Genomic DNA, 14,334 nt, shown 5'->3' on the forward strand with positions numbered 1-14,334 from the left:
GCTTCAACAGTAGTGAGTGTACTATATGCTCACTGAATACTCAGCCCGAGTGTCTGAGAGCTTCATTGGATGTCTTATAAGTTGCTTCGAACTCATACAACTATGTTATATGACCCCAATTGCCCACCCACTGCTGTTGAAGCAATTCAGCTACTGCCGTTTTTGGCATGCTTAGTCAGACTCGGTGATCTCGGGGAGACGATTTGTTCCAGCCATCCTATAGCGTTCTCCTCCTCTTGTTCGTTCTGTATCCGGTAATTCTCATATAATACATTTTCTTACATAATATTTCACTTCTGCCCTAGTAATTAGAGGAGCGCGAACGCTAAGGACGGGTGGTTTAGGAGCCTGTGCCCGTCCCCAGTAGGCGCTGCCCGTCCCCAGTAGGCGCTGCCCGTCCCCATTGGTAACGTTGTCACCCGGGTGCGCGCAGTCACCTGGAGGCTATCAGCCACAATTGAGTAGGGCTAATTTTACCTTAGCACGCCTCATGTGAATCTGATCATATAAAAGTTTACAGTCTTAATCGGATTACATAAGCAACTCCCGCCACCGCTGCAAGTCAAGCTCGGGAGGCGGGCAGATGCAGCCTCCTCGTGAGGGTACCGTAGGGTAGAAAATTCGGAATAAAATTTCTTTGCACTAGAGTACATGTGCAGCTACAGTGCAGTACAGCTAAGTAAGGAATAAAGACCAGGAGCAAGCAAGTAGGTCAGCTAAAGCTCGGGGCAAGCCACAGATCTGGGTGCCGAGTGGACTGTGATGCCGCAGTTGGGACTGTGAATTTCCCGACCCGAACCTAGCTGAGGAGGGGGTCGATTTTGGCGCGCATCCGCGCCAAATCGCGTCACGACGCAGGCTCCTAGAACCATCCGTCTCGCGTCCTCGATCCTCTCTGCTAGGGCATGTGTGAAGATGTTATCTAATATGGCTTATATAATGCAGTTTATTTATAGTTGTATTTCCTGATTAAGCCGAACGGTGAGGATGAGGACGCTATGAGACGGCTGGCCCAACTCGTCGTCCGAGGTTTTACCGGAATTATGTAAGGCGGCTAAGCGACTAACGACGCATCGGTTTATTGACGTTCGTCGACTGCCCGATTTGGATTTCGAGGTGGCTTTCTCGTCGCACCTCAGCCGCCCTTCGAGCATCTCCTCTGCTCGCCGCGCGTCAATGGCGGGGCATACAATCTAATCTTTAAATAGAAAGCACTGTTTTGATAGTAATGCATGAGTAGCTGTTGCTCTGTATTTTCGATGTATTTCGATGAATAGATTATTCTATATACATTGAAAAGTGCAAGTACCAGGCTCCTCGATGCAAAGTAACCCCAGACCTTTGAAGATTGTGTGTATAAATCTACTTTAATTTTGATAAAAATACAGAGACAGTAGCTGCCGCACTATTGTGGTAAATAACTGTTCACTGCTTTCTTTGTTGAAGTGGGAGGATTCCCGTACCTACTCATGCTCACCGGAAGTACATGCAGTCAACAATTCAGATATACAATATTCTGTTATTGACAGCTACAATGTCCATGTCCCCGTCGACGCGCGGTGAGCAGAGGAGATGCTCGAAGGGCGGCTGAGGTGCGACGAGAAAGCCACCTCGAAATCCAAATCGGGCAGTCGACGAACGTCAATAAACCGATGCGTCGTTAGTCGCTTAGCCGCCTTACATAATTCCGGTAAAACCTCGGACGACGAGTTGGGCCAGCCGTCTCATAGCGTCCTCATCCTCACCGTTCGGCTTAATCAGGAAATACAATTATACATAAACTGCATTATATAAGCCATATTAGATAACATCTTCACACACGCCCTAGCAGAGAGGATCGAGGACGCGAGACGGATGGTTCTAGGAGCCTGGTCACGACGCGATTTCCGCTGGCGAAATTCACAGTCCATAGCCTTGGCATTTACAGTCCCTCGGGTAGATATCTGGTTACCTCACCCGCGCGTTCGTAGAGTTCCCGAGCGCCTGATGTGCTTCTTTGACCCTCAAATATTACAAACAATAGGATAGATTATATTTGCAAGTATATACATTATTTGAAGCATGGGAGGCGTGTATCTGGCCCTCCAGCAGGCCGGGATGGACGGGGAATGGAGAGGCCGGGGTCCCAAATGGCGTGGGAACTGGGACTGTAATGGACTGTGGCTCCCCCGCCACAGGACCGTAGATCTCACGGAAGAAGTTGAGTGACATGCATTGGTGATCAGGTTATGGCAGCAAAACTTAAGCACTGCAGCTACACTGCCAGCTCCACTGGACGAACCTTCAAAAATGAGAGGACAAATCTGTTCCTACAATGATATGAAGTAGATGTACAACACCGTTTCCTTGCTATTCTATGTTAATGGAGTGCTCATCCGCCGAAACCATCGACCCGCTCAGAAGTTCTGGGACTTCCCGATGTTCGTCTTGAAAGGAATGGCCTCAGAAGCCGGCTTCACCTTCAACGGCTGCACCGTGGGCGCGCCGATCGCCTTCGCGATCCTGTCCGAGAGGTCCTGGTCGACAGCAGCAAACACGGACACTACAGAGCGCAGGTGGCGGTCAATTCCTGTATTCGTGTGCGTTATGTCAGGATACGTACATTGCCTGGCCTTGACTTCCGCGCTCTTGGCGTTGACGAGGTGGACGGCAACGTTGTGGACAAGATGGGCCTTGTGCGTGTCGTCCAAGACCTTCTGCCACAGCTCACGAGGCTGCTCGAAGTCCACTAGAGCCAAAAGCTCTTTAGTTACCAACCTACCAGGGAACAAGCTCGCGACTTACACTCCGTGATCTCGCTGAGGTGCGCGATGGAGTTGCCGATCCAGGTCTCGTGCTGGAGAGAGCTGTAGGGCTTGGCCTTGTACTTGAGCGGGCTGATCGAGCTCTGGTAGTTGGGCCGGGCACCCTGGTTGTTGAAGGCCATGAAACCGTCACGCTGGAAGTTCGCGATCGGGACGATCGGCGCGTTGACGGGCAACTGCGTGATTCGTGCGAGGTCAGTCAAATGTCCTCTGTCGACGAGACACGAAGCAGGCACGGACCTGTTGGTAGTTGACGCCGAGACGATGACGGTGGGTGTCGGGGTAGGAGAAGAAGCGCGATTGGAGGACGGGGTCGGCAGAGGGCTCGATACCGGGGACGATGTGCGACGGGGAGAAGGCAGCCTAAACGCGTATGATGAGTCAACGAACGTGAACACTCTCAGGCCACCACGCACCTGCTCGATCTCAGCGAAGTAGTTGGCGGGGTTCTCGTTCAGGACGAGCTTGCCGATAGGGCGGAGGGGGAACTGCGAGTGCGGCCAGATCTTGGTCAAGTCGAGGACGCTGTACCGGAAGGACTCGGCTTGCGCGGGGGTCATGGTTTGCTAACGGCCGCGTGCATCAATATCTACCGACACGCAGTCCGAGTATCCGGCACTTACGACGTAGACGGTCCAGGACGGGTACTGCTTGCTCTCGATAGCCTCGAACAAGCTCTGGATACCGTAGTCGGGGTTGTCGCCCGCCAACTTGCCGGCCTGCTCGTTGTCGAGAGTCTATGCAGATTCGAGAATCAGCAACAATCTACCTATGAACGCAGAGAAAGAGATGCGGACCTTGAAGCCCTTGTCTGCGATGAAGTGGATCTGAACGTAGTACCAGTCACCCTTGTCGTTCACGAACTTGAATGTGTGGCCGGAGTAGCCGTGCATCTGGTGGTACCCGTCGGGGGTTCCACGGTCGGAGAACAGGATCATGACTTGGTGGATGGATTCGGGGTTTTGCGAGAGGTAGTCCTATCGCACCACGGTTAGGTGACGCAACCTCAACCGTAGACGTTGACATACCCAGAACATGTCCGCATCCTTCAAGTGCGTCTGGGGATCGCGCTTCTGAGTGTGGATAAAGTGCGGGAACTTGGCGGGATCCCTGTTGACATAACCATAAGTGGCTCGCCTCAGGCTTGGCCGTGGAATCGCCTTACCTGATGAAGAAGACCGGAGTGTTGTTGAACACCCAGTCCAGGTTACCCTCCTCCGTTCTCAGCTTGATGGCGAACCCACGGGGGTCACGAGCAGTGTCGGCAGACCCGGACTCGCCACCAACAGTCGAGAAACGGACGGTCGCGCGGGCGCGGTTGCCGACCTTCTTGAACAGCGCCGCGCACGTCAAGTCGGTGATGTCGTGGGTGACCTCGAAGTAGCCGTGGGCACCGGCACCCTTGGCGTGGACCTGCAGAGAGCAGGGTTAGGGGCGTTAAGCCGACGGGTGCGACAATCGATAACGTACGACACGTTCGGGGATACGCTCGCGGTCAAAGTGGGCGAGCAAGTCAATATGGTGGAAGTCTACACGACGCAGGTGAGATCGACGGACGGAGGGGGGACGAGCGGGGCGCACGGCTGACCTTGGAGGAGCAGAGGACCATTGAACCCGACCCGCTCAGCTGCATACGGCTCCTTCACGGGGGCGCCGTTGGAGGTCGTGTAAACCGCCTCGTCTTTCGTCTCGAAAACCTGCTTGGACGGCATCCTGGCGATACTCTGATGGTGGAAGGAGAGAAGGGGGCGGGTCGAGGGAACGAGCGTTCGCCGCGCGCGCAGTCTTATCAGCAACGCACGCCCGGCCGAGGCGCTGGCGATGGTCATCTGTTCACAGGCAGATGTCCTCGCAGAACTGGGTTTAAGACATGACGAGACGAGAAAAGAAGGCGGCATGTGAAGATCGAGATCCTTCTCCGACAGAGGGCGTGCAATTCAATTGAGGCCATTGGCTGTTTCCCATGCGCCGACGGGGCCCTCCCACGTATCGCGACGCAGAGGTTCACCTGGACACCGGAACGCTAGCGGGATCCTGAACTTCGGGGCGAGCGGACGCCTGCGAGCACGTTCTGGCAAAATGTTTGTCGAGCACGCCTGCGCAGGAGAAACCGCGGAACAATGGGATGAGCCTCTATTCGAGCAATGTTTTGACACGGTGTCGACTTACCACCGATATGGAGACCAGCGTAGCGGTACAGCGGGCTCTGCGCGACGACAAACGCCATTGAGACAAACGTGTTGCCGTAATCGAATCCGCATATCTTTTCCTCATCACAAGGCCGAAAGGTGGACCATCGTCTCCGATGGTGATGGAGAAGTGTCTCTTTACTCATCCTGTGTTGCAGCCATCACATGACCCCCTCAGAATAACTCACCTGCCTTTGAGCTAAGCCCTAGCGCCGTCTCACGAATCAGCTGTTCCTCAGCTGAGGGTCACGGATCTCGAGGAAGAGCGAGTGGAGGGCCTCGGTCAACGTTCAGGGGTTCGAGATTTCGGAGTGGGACGGGTCCTTTTTGATTATGAGCCGGCACATGGGCTCATTGCGAGCAGGGACAACGATATTCGTCAGGATCGACGGAAGCCAGAATGAAGACTCGCCAAGAGGCCTTCGGGCGGGCGGCCGCGCATTCCATGCTCGTTCACCGGGGCATCGGAGCGCAGGGTGGTCGTTATCGCGAAGATCGGTGAAGAGCACGACAGCCGCAAGTTTTCGCAAGCTTAAGTTACCAACGCTGGAGACGCACCGGTTGCTGCACTGCCGGAACAGACCACGAAAACTGGGCGGGTCCGGGAGTGCAGAAGTCAGGCAGCGCAGCCAGAAGCTGTATTCATCCAGGATCGACAGAACTAGCGCTTTCTGCAAATCTGTCTACAAGTTCCGCAAGCTTCAGCCCTCCAGAACAGATATAGAACTCTGCAAAGCGTGAGATTGGCCAGGGCAGCATTCCAAAGCGTGCGACGCCGCGAGGGACTTGGAAGCTGGTGAACAGCAGACGCGAGGGTGGCGCAAGGCACGTGATGGCTTCAATCACGTGCAGCTGTACAGTACCTCTCGGTAACTCCCGGCGCCTGCAATCGAATCTGTCCTACGACACACGCCCGTGCAACATTCAAGACCGACACAAAAATGGCCTCCAAACGCGGTGAGTACGCCAGGCTGTAGGTCGCAGCGTGGCACAGAGGCTGACACTCCGTAAAATGCAGGTTAGTAGGCGTTCACAGCGTATCGCTCGTTTGCTCATGGCTACTGTCCAGGTTCCGGCGCAAGTGGTAACAAGTTCCGCATGACCCTCGGTCTGCCCACTGGTGCAGTCCTGAACTGCGCAGACAACTCCGGGGCCAAGTCCCTCTTTGTCATCGAGCCCTACGGCACGGGCTCCCACCTGAACCGGCTGCCAGATGCCGGTGTCGGTGACATGGTCGTCGCTTCCGTGAAGAAGGGTAAGCCTGAGCTGAGGAAGAAGAGTGCGTCCTGTTTGCTTGTGCCGTGGGCTCGCTCTGATGTCCGCTTGCAACTGTGAACTACAGCCATGCCTGCTGTTATTGTCCGCCAGCGGAAAGCATGGCGGAGAAAGGACGGTGTCTTCCTCTACTTTGAGGTGAGTTGTGATTTCGGGTGCGTTCGATTGAGGATCCTCATGCTTGAGTGCCAGGACAACGCTGGTGTCATCGTCAACCCCAAGGGTGAGATGAAGGGCTCTGCCATCACAGGGCCCGTTGCAAAAGAATGCGTGAGTAGCCTTGGACCGTGCAAACAGCTCTTTCCTGATTCATTTCTAGGCGGATCTGTGGCCACGTATTGCTTCCAACGCTGGTACGGTGGTATGAGGTGGTATGGACGAGGGGTTCTCCATGTACTATGTGTCATGTTTCGTATTGCTAGCATCCTCCATCATGACTTGCTATCCATAATATGCATACGATCCACCCGGACCCTGACAGTGTACGCCTGGTACGCCGGCCAGAAAACAAGGAATCAGAGTTCGGTGTATGCCGGCGTGACTGGTCTAATTTGCCACTTTGCGAAATGCGGGCATGCAAGCTCTGCGCTCTCTTCGACCGCTGCTGCGACGCCCTCCACAGCCATGGCATCGACAGGCAGCAGCGCTCGCTGCAAAACGCCCCGAGTTTCCGGAACAACTGGACTTGAATAATGCAAAGATCCTCCGGGTAGTCGAGAAGAAGGTGGCGGAAAGGGCCAACCTGCTCAAGTCGGTATGCAGCTTTCGCGTTCTGTTTTATGCAGCGCTCTCTTACCATGAATAGGTCAATGAATCGTCGGGCCATAATGACATTGCACGCTCGAAGCAACTGAAAGAGCTGGAACCACTCAAGGAAGCCTGGGACGACTGGTCGCAGACCCTCCAGGTAAGCACGCAGCGCGCCCTCGCCCACCCACCCACCAACCGCTGCAGCTCCTCAACGAAACCACCTCCCTCCTGCACGACGCCGACCCCTCCATGCGCGCCCTCGCCGCCGACGAGCACGCCGAGCTCACCACCAAGCTCCAAGCGTACCTCACGCACACCTTCCCCGCCCTCCTCCTCTCCTCCTCCTCGCCCACCGCGCACCTGCACGCGCTCCTCGAGCTCAAGGCCGGCGTCGGCGGCTCTGAGGCGGCGCTCTTCCTGGCCGAGCTGCTGCGCATGTACACGCGCTTCGCGGGCGCGCGCAGGTGGGCCGCGCATGTCGCGAGCGCGAACAAGACCGACGAGGGCGGCGTGAAGGACGCCGTGCTCGAGGTGCGCAGCGCGGGCGCGTATGAGTGGCTCAGGTGGGAGAGCGGCGTGCACCGCGTGCAGCGGGTGCCCGCGACGGAGGCCAGCGGGCGGGTGCATACGAGCACGGTTGCGGTTGTCGTGCGTATCTGGTTTGGAACGGCGCGGTGATTATTTGTGTGCTCATTTTCTTATTGTTAGGTGCTGCCATTGGTAGAGGAGGCAGAGCCCTCCCCCGCCGACGACCTCTTCAAAATGGAAGACGTGAAGATCGAGGTCATGCGCGCCCGCGGCGCAGGCGGCCAGGCAAGCCTTTCCCGCTCTCCATCCCACATCAAATCCCTACTCACAAACCCGTGCAGCACGTCAACAAAACCGAGTCCGCCGTCCGCCTCACGCACATCCCCACGGGCATCACCGTGTCTATGCAGGACGAGCGCAGCCAGCACCAGGTTCGCATTTCCTCTTCCTCGTTTACTACGCCGACTCTTAATGTATATCTTACCCATGCCCACGCTACCCCAGAACAAACGCCGCGCTTTCCAAATATTGCGCGCACGTCTGATGGACATCCGCTTGACGCAGGAGATGGCGCAGCGCCGCGACGCGCGGCGTAGCCTCGTGCGCACGGCCGACAGGAGCGAGAAGATCCGGACGTACAACTATGCGCAGGTGGGTGCTCTCACTTTACCTTCATCCCTTGTCCCTGTTATAAATTTAATATTGACATATGTTTGTGGTAAAGGACCGCGTGACGGACCACCGCCTCGGGCTGTCGCTCATGAACCTCGAGAGCGTGATGGAGGGGAACGGGCTGGAGACGTTCGTGGAGGCGATGAGGGAGCGGCATGCGGAGGAGACGCTGGAGATGATGCTGGAGGAGCCGTAGGCGTACGCTTGACCGGTATTGTTCGGCTTGTTTTTCTTAATATACTCTTCTTCTCCGTGCTAGAAGGAACAACATACAGTAATCATGCATCGACGCGATCCCGTCAGACAATGCCGTGCTCTCCATTCGTCTGGTACTGCGATATGTATCAGCATTCGACGTGGATCCGCAAGTCTGGGTTGGAGCTTGCGCGGCTGTCTCGTACCGTATCGCCGACGAAGCACCAAGGGAGGGGTACGACGGTTCATTTACCTACCCAGCGGATGAGCTAGGATCGGTAACTCAGCAACCGGGGATGTAAGCAGGCTCGAACGTATGAGCAGCAACTCGGAGACGGGGTTCGCTTGACGAAGGGACAAACGCGTGCATACCGATTGATAACGATAGTATATCCAACCCTACACACAAAAAGTATGATCTAATAATTCAGGGACGGCTTCGTTACCCCCGTGTTGCCCGATTTCTGAGCGGAAGAGGAAGAATGAGCGAGAAGGGGACTAGTACGGGCAGCGCGGGGCGGGACAGAGGGCAGGATGCCGCTGCGCAGGACGGATGAGAGCGTAGCGCCTTGGGTATTCGGATTTGAGGACGGACGGCGAGCTTGTGAGCGAGAATGGGCGCCGGGCTGGGATTGGGAGGCGAAGGCGGGGAGGGTCACTGCAGGGGAGGGTTTCGGCGGGAGCGAGCTGTGGGCGGACGAAGATGCGGCGGGAGACGTGGATAAAGGACTGCTCTCGAGCTGGCGGAGCTTGGCTTCTAGCTTCGCGATCTTGTCTTTCGTGCTACATCGCACGCACAATCGTGAGCACACCCTAGACAGAGAAAAGGCAACAGCGCTGCCACTCACTCATTCCGACTGCTCGCGACGACGCTCGTCTTGAGCAGGCTCAGCGTGGTGGGCCTGTTGGCCTCGAGCGCGCCCTTGCGGTACTTTGCGCTGCTGCTAGAGCCGGAGTGGGAGTAGGAGTCCGCGGGGGCTTGGGTGGCGTAGGTGACGACCAGCTTGCGCCCGCGGAGGACCTTGTCGTGCGCTGCTGCTATCGCTTTGGCTGCGTCCTAGGCGGATACGTAAAGAGTCAGTGTAAATGGAAATTCGCTTCTTTAGCCTTGGCCCCAGCCCTCCCCGGGTGCCTGTTGTCGGATCGCGGTGGTGGTGATGATGGTCGGGTGGGATACGGGAAGGAGCGTGCAAGAAACCCGGGGTGAGCTGGGCTTCTGCAGGCTAGGTAAAGAAACAAGACGTACCTCGGGGTTGGCATACTCGATGAAGACGTATCCGCGCGGCTTGCCCTTCAGCAGCCCGGTCTTGTGGAAGAGGTAGTCGAGCTTGGAGATCTTGCCGAACTTGGAGAAGAGCTTGATCAGGGTGTGTCTGCTCATGATTTGAGTGTGGATCACAACATGGCAGATGAAATGCAGACGTACTCGTCGACGGTGGGATGCAGGTTGCCGACGTAGAGCCTGTCTTTGAGGACCTGCCGGGGCTGGCGAGCAGCGGTGGGCGCGGGTGCGGACGAGCTCTGCGCGGGAAACGACAGCAGGGACTCTGTGTCGATGCGAGACGGCCCAGCGGTATTCGAGTCGGACGTGGACGACATGTTCGAGCAGGACGTGTGAGACAGCGGCGGCGATGGACGGTGTGGCGAGAACGAAGGTGAACGAAGCCACAACGCGTGTTACGTAAGACGGGCGTTAATCGTACTGCGTATGGCCTGTGGACTCTGGCTTGGACGTGATAGAGGTCAGTCCAGTGCGACAACATTGGCGGCGTATAGGCTGAATATTCAATTCCGTATAGGCTGAATATTCAATTCCGTATAGGCTGAATATTCAATTCCGTATAGACCTGCCAAATGGACTGGCCCGTGTCGACCTTCAACGGCACCTGGGACGAGCCTGCTGGCCCGCCACCGGGCTCCCCTCCGACTTGTACGATGCTATTCCTTTTGTCGCTTTGCTGCCTTATGACTTTGTTGTGAAGATAAATTCGAAGGACCCTGGTTCACCACCCAACTCATCCTTTCCGCCACCATCGGTCTCGTCTCGTTTCTGCTCTTCTCCTATTGCCGCACCCGATGGCCGCTGCTGTTCGCGCCCCGGACGAAGCTCAAAGGTGCGTCGATTGCTCGCTATGTCGGGTAATGCTAAAGAGGCGGGTAGGCTTCTCCCCACATGAGGCACATGCACACCAGGCGTTCTTTGGTTGGATACTGCCCACCATACGCACCTCCGAGTATACCATTCTGCAGATAGTGGGTCTAGATGCTGCAGTGGTACGTCCGTCTCTTCACGTCATCTAGGTTCATGACGGACAATACTCCCTGCAGCTTTTGAACTTCTTCAAGATGTCATTCTACCTCTTCTCCGTCTGCTCCGTATTTGCGACCTTTACCCTCATGCCTATCAACCTACGCGTACGTCTCCCTGTTCGCCGAAACGAATTGTCCTGGAATCGGCTGTTTCACGCCTATTCCGTGGTGACTGTAGACTGCAGAGCTCACGACGAATGCTCCGAGTATATCTCTATTATAAGCATAGCTGAGGATTCAGCTGGCAATGATCGCCGTATACTCTCAGCATTTGTTGGACACTGTGGAGCTCCCTGGTTTATGATCACAACGCAGTTGTCGTAAAACATCTGTTTTCGTGGACCCATACTCCTGGTGCTAATCTGCTCATGCACCCACAGAGTAATATCGGCATTGGCGACGAAGACGAAGACAGCGACTGGCCCTCCTGGGGAGACTCCTTCGCCAGCCCCAACACCACCAAACCAAAGACCCCCACCGACAAACCCACTGACTGGCTCGACCTCATCTCCGACGCCAACTCCTACCTGACCATCCACCTCCTCTTCACCTACCTCTTCACGCTCCTCTCCCTCTGGTTCATCTACCGCAACTACCGCCGCTTCATCCGCGCGCGCCAGCTCTTCTCGCTCGAGCTCGTGCACTCCATCCCCGCGCGCACCGCCATGCTCTCCGCGCTCCCGCCGCACCTGCAGTCCGAGCGCGCGCTTGCGGAGTACTTCGAGGGCATGAACCTCGCCGTCGAGAGCGTCACCATCTGCCGCGAGGTCGGCTCCCTCAAGCGCTTGCTCGACAAGCGCACCGACGCGCTCCTGCAGCTCGAGCAGGCGTGGACAAAGTACGTCGGCAACCCGAGCACGGTCGAGGCGTACGACCCGTCGAGCAGCGCGCCGGCGTACACGGACGGTGAGCCCGGCGCGGTCGAGGCGCAGCAGCCGCGCCTCGTCGTCCCGCACCGCAAGCGCCCGAGCATCCGCCCCGGGTGGTTCAAGCCGAAGGTGGACGCGCTCGAGTACCTCCAGGCGCGCTTCGCCGAGGCGGACGCGGCCGTGCAGGCGAAGCGGCGCTCGGGAAAGTTCAGGGCGACGCAGACGGCCTTTGTCACGTTCGAGAAGATGTCGAGCGCGGTGCGTGCTCCCGCTCCCCCTTTGCCTTAATGTGCTTACCTCCTGCGTCGCCAGCAAATTGCCGTGCAGACCGCACACGCCCCCGCCCCCGCGCAATGCCTCACGCACCAGGCCCCCGAGCCGCGCGACATCGTCTGGGCGAATATGTCGCACTCGCCGCGCGCGCTCGTCATCCGCGAGACGCTCGTGCTCGCCGCCATCTGCGTCCTCCTCCTCTTCTGGCTGCTGCCCATCACCTTCCTCGCCAGTTTGCTGAGTTACAAGGAGATCAAGAAGGCGTGGCCGTGGCTCGGGCGGTTGATCGATAGGAATGACAAGGTGCAGGCGATCGTGCAGAACTCGCTGCCGTCGGTCGCGATGATGAGTCTGAATGCGCTGTTGCCGTTTTTGCTGGAAGGTATGGGTTTTCCGTTGTAGTGCATGCGTCGACCGCTCAAGACGGTATTTGTGGATAGCCCTCACGTATCTCCAGGGCTACCGCGCCCGCAGCTGGATCGAGTACTCCCTGCTGAAAAAGTGCGTACTCTACCCGCCTGCCACAGGAAACGCTCACGTGTGTCGTAGGTACTTCCTCTTCCTACTGACCAACGTCGTCTTCATCTTCCTCCTCGCGAGTACGTACTGGCAGCTCGTGCGGGACCTCGCCAACTCGCCTGGCAAGATCCCTGAGAAGCTCGCGGAGGCACTGCAGAAGGGTAGAGCGAGGTACGTCCGATGTCCATCAGGTGATACGCTCAGTCTCACCTTGATGCAGGCATTTCTTCTTGTCATATGTCATCCTGCAAGGCGAGTCGCAGAGGCAGTCACAGAGGGATGACTGTACTGATGGACAGTCGTGCAGGGATCGGTATCATGCCCCTCCAGCTCCTCAACTTGGGCGTCATCATTCCGAAGATGTTATTCCGGGTATTCACCCGTACCCCTCGAGGTTTGTGTTCATCCGACGATGCTCCTCGCTCTCTGCCAACTTGAACTGAGAGCGGATCCTGAATCCTGCAGACTTTGCGGAGCTGAACGCGCCGCCGATGATCAACTACGGCGTCGTCTACCCACAGGCAATACTGATATTCACGATTACGATTCTCTATAGTATTGTCCAGCCGCTCATCGTCATATTCGGCGCGATATACTTTGGGGTGGCATACGTGGTGTACAAATATAAGCTTCTATTCGGTAGGTGCTTCTTCTCTCGCACTATGCGTCTTCCTAGATCGTACCCACTGAATCTACCCTTCTTCTCATTCGCTCCCTGCAGTCTTCTACAAACCCTATGAATCGCAGGGGCAGGCCTGGCCAATTACGTTCACGCGGCTCATCTGGGGCGTGGTCATCTTCCAGATCTTCATGATCGGCAACTTCATCCTGCGGCAGTCGTACGTGCTGTCCTTCCTCGTCGGGCCGCTGCTCGCGGGCACTCTGTTCTGGGCGTGGCAGACGGACAAGACGTTCCGTCCGCTCAGCAAGTATGTGAGTCTGAGCTCGGTGTACGAGGTCGAGCGCGGGGAGGAGACGGCGGATGTGGTAAGGTTGAGGGCGGGCCATCCGGTGACGTGGTCGCAAAGGTTGGTTTGGAGAACGATCGCGGTCTGCGATATCTGCTCATTCTTTTGTTAGCAATTTGAATAGGCGGCGATATGCGCAGAATGATGAGACGCTCTACGTCGCTCCGGAAGACGCGAGGACGGATTATGTATGTTTATCCATCCCTGCTTCTCTTCTTACTTCCTGACACTCGAGAACACCAGTCTCAACCACCAATGGCGAACTGGTATAGCGGCGTGCTAAAGTGAGCCAACAAGTTTCTCCCACGACTTAAACTGCACTGACACTCGGCTTGCACAGTACCGGAAAGCGACGGTACGGCCATCCCGCACTGACCGGTGTCCTCCCACAGCCATGGCTTCCTCTGAAGAAGGGCCAGGCACTGGTCAACAACGGGCGACCGTCACAGGGGAAGAAGGACGAAGCAGTCGTCCTGACCCTGCGAAAGCGGGTGAGTGTGTCCCGCCGCGCTTCCCGGCACCTGGGCAGCCGGGGCGCACCCACCGCTCCGCTGCCCGAAGAACAGGGCGAGACGCAAGCGCAAGCACCCCGCGACGTAGAGGATCCCTGGCGCGACGACGCGTCTGGCTCATCGAGAAGGCTGCAGCCACATCAGCAACACCTTGCGCACCGGCTCAGCTACGACCACGGTTCGGGTGTGATTATGCTGCCCGAGGACGGCGCGTGGCTGGACGAGGAGGAGTCGGATTCGGAGGACGACTTTGGGTCGCCGATCGCGCCTGGGAGTCCCGCGAATGGGAGCGAGGAGCCGGCCGGGGAGCAGACCGGGCAGCAGGGACAGGGGCAGGCTTCGACTATCTCGGAGGGGACGTCGCCTGCGAATTCGAAGCAGCGCTACGGGACGTATTATCACCACCCCGAGAGAAGGCGGCAGACGATCCCTGGGGCGTTCTCGCCGGGGCATAATGATGAGTGAGGGGA

At 57.1% G+C, this 14,334-nt stretch overlaps 6 protein-coding genes across 6 annotated transcripts; 3 read left to right on the forward strand and 3 right to left on the reverse strand.

Moving 5' to 3' along the window:
* Positions 1 to 2,290: 2,290 nt before the first annotated feature.
* Positions 2,291 to 4,559, reverse strand: GLOTRDRAFT_65735 (catalase). The gene is made up of 11 exons (XM_007871823.1): positions 4,393 to 4,559; positions 4,275 to 4,333; positions 3,970 to 4,217; positions 3,833 to 3,914; positions 3,602 to 3,781; positions 3,428 to 3,541; positions 3,221 to 3,370; positions 3,045 to 3,167; positions 2,785 to 2,980; positions 2,603 to 2,728; positions 2,291 to 2,542 (listed from the first exon to the last, which is right to left on the reverse strand). The coding sequence occupies exons 1-11, from the start codon at positions 4,514 to 4,516 to the stop codon at positions 2,397 to 2,399; spliced, it is 1,548 nt and encodes a 515-aa protein (XP_007870014.1). The 5' UTR covers positions 4,517 to 4,559; the 3' UTR covers positions 2,291 to 2,396.
* Positions 4,560 to 4,808: 249 nt separating this feature from the next.
* On the reverse strand, positions 4,809 to 5,031 carry GLOTRDRAFT_132932 (uncharacterized protein; the record flags this gene model as incomplete). The annotated part of the gene is made up of 2 exons (XM_007871824.1): positions 4,809 to 4,900; positions 4,974 to 5,031. 2 exons carry the CDS (start codon positions 5,029 to 5,031, stop codon positions 4,809 to 4,811), a joined length of 150 nt encoding a protein of 49 aa, XP_007870015.1.
* An 867-nt stretch (positions 5,032 to 5,898) lies between these two features.
* On the forward strand, positions 5,899 to 6,757 carry GLOTRDRAFT_65739 (ribosomal protein L14b/L23e). Its single transcript, XM_007871825.1, has 5 exons — positions 5,899 to 5,950; positions 6,063 to 6,272; positions 6,336 to 6,406; positions 6,461 to 6,538; positions 6,588 to 6,757. Exons 1-5 carry the CDS (start codon positions 5,935 to 5,937, stop codon positions 6,633 to 6,635), a joined length of 423 nt encoding a protein of 140 aa, XP_007870016.1. The 5' UTR covers positions 5,899 to 5,934; the 3' UTR covers positions 6,636 to 6,757.
* An 85-nt stretch (positions 6,758 to 6,842) lies between these two features.
* On the forward strand, positions 6,843 to 8,414 carry GLOTRDRAFT_117919 (release factor; the record flags this gene model as incomplete). Its single annotated transcript, XM_007871826.1, has 7 exons — positions 6,843 to 7,022; positions 7,074 to 7,175; positions 7,223 to 7,666; positions 7,727 to 7,831; positions 7,888 to 7,977; positions 8,051 to 8,197; positions 8,271 to 8,414. 7 exons carry the CDS (start codon positions 6,843 to 6,845, stop codon positions 8,412 to 8,414), a joined length of 1,212 nt encoding a protein of 403 aa, XP_007870017.1.
* A 733-nt stretch (positions 8,415 to 9,147) lies between these two features.
* On the reverse strand, positions 9,148 to 9,883 carry GLOTRDRAFT_27985 (uncharacterized protein; the record flags this gene model as incomplete). Its single annotated transcript, XM_007871674.1, has 4 exons — positions 9,148 to 9,196; positions 9,262 to 9,470; positions 9,660 to 9,786; positions 9,840 to 9,883. Coding segments are annotated over 4 exons (429 nt in total), but the record flags the coding sequence as incomplete, so codon positions are not given.
* A 384-nt stretch (positions 9,884 to 10,267) lies between these two features.
* Positions 10,268 to 14,331, forward strand: GLOTRDRAFT_81154 (DUF221-domain-containing protein; the record flags this gene model as incomplete). Its single annotated transcript, XM_007871827.1, has 15 exons — positions 10,268 to 10,343; positions 10,396 to 10,527; positions 10,575 to 10,687; positions 10,742 to 10,828; positions 11,104 to 11,850; positions 11,905 to 12,247; positions 12,306 to 12,366; positions 12,415 to 12,555; positions 12,605 to 12,636; positions 12,692 to 12,778; positions 12,850 to 13,023; positions 13,106 to 13,412; positions 13,465 to 13,540; positions 13,596 to 13,636; positions 13,693 to 14,331. 15 exons carry the CDS (start codon positions 10,268 to 10,270, stop codon positions 14,327 to 14,329), a joined length of 3,054 nt encoding a protein of 1,017 aa, XP_007870018.1.
* Between the last annotated feature and the right edge of the window lie 3 nt (positions 14,332 to 14,334).

Source organism: Gloeophyllum trabeum (assembly GCF_000344685.1).
Source record: "Gloeophyllum trabeum ATCC 11539 unplaced genomic scaffold GLOTRscaffold_00015, whole genome shotgun sequence".
Taxonomy (NCBI): Eukaryota; Fungi; Basidiomycota; class Agaricomycetes; order Gloeophyllales; family Gloeophyllaceae; genus Gloeophyllum; species Gloeophyllum trabeum.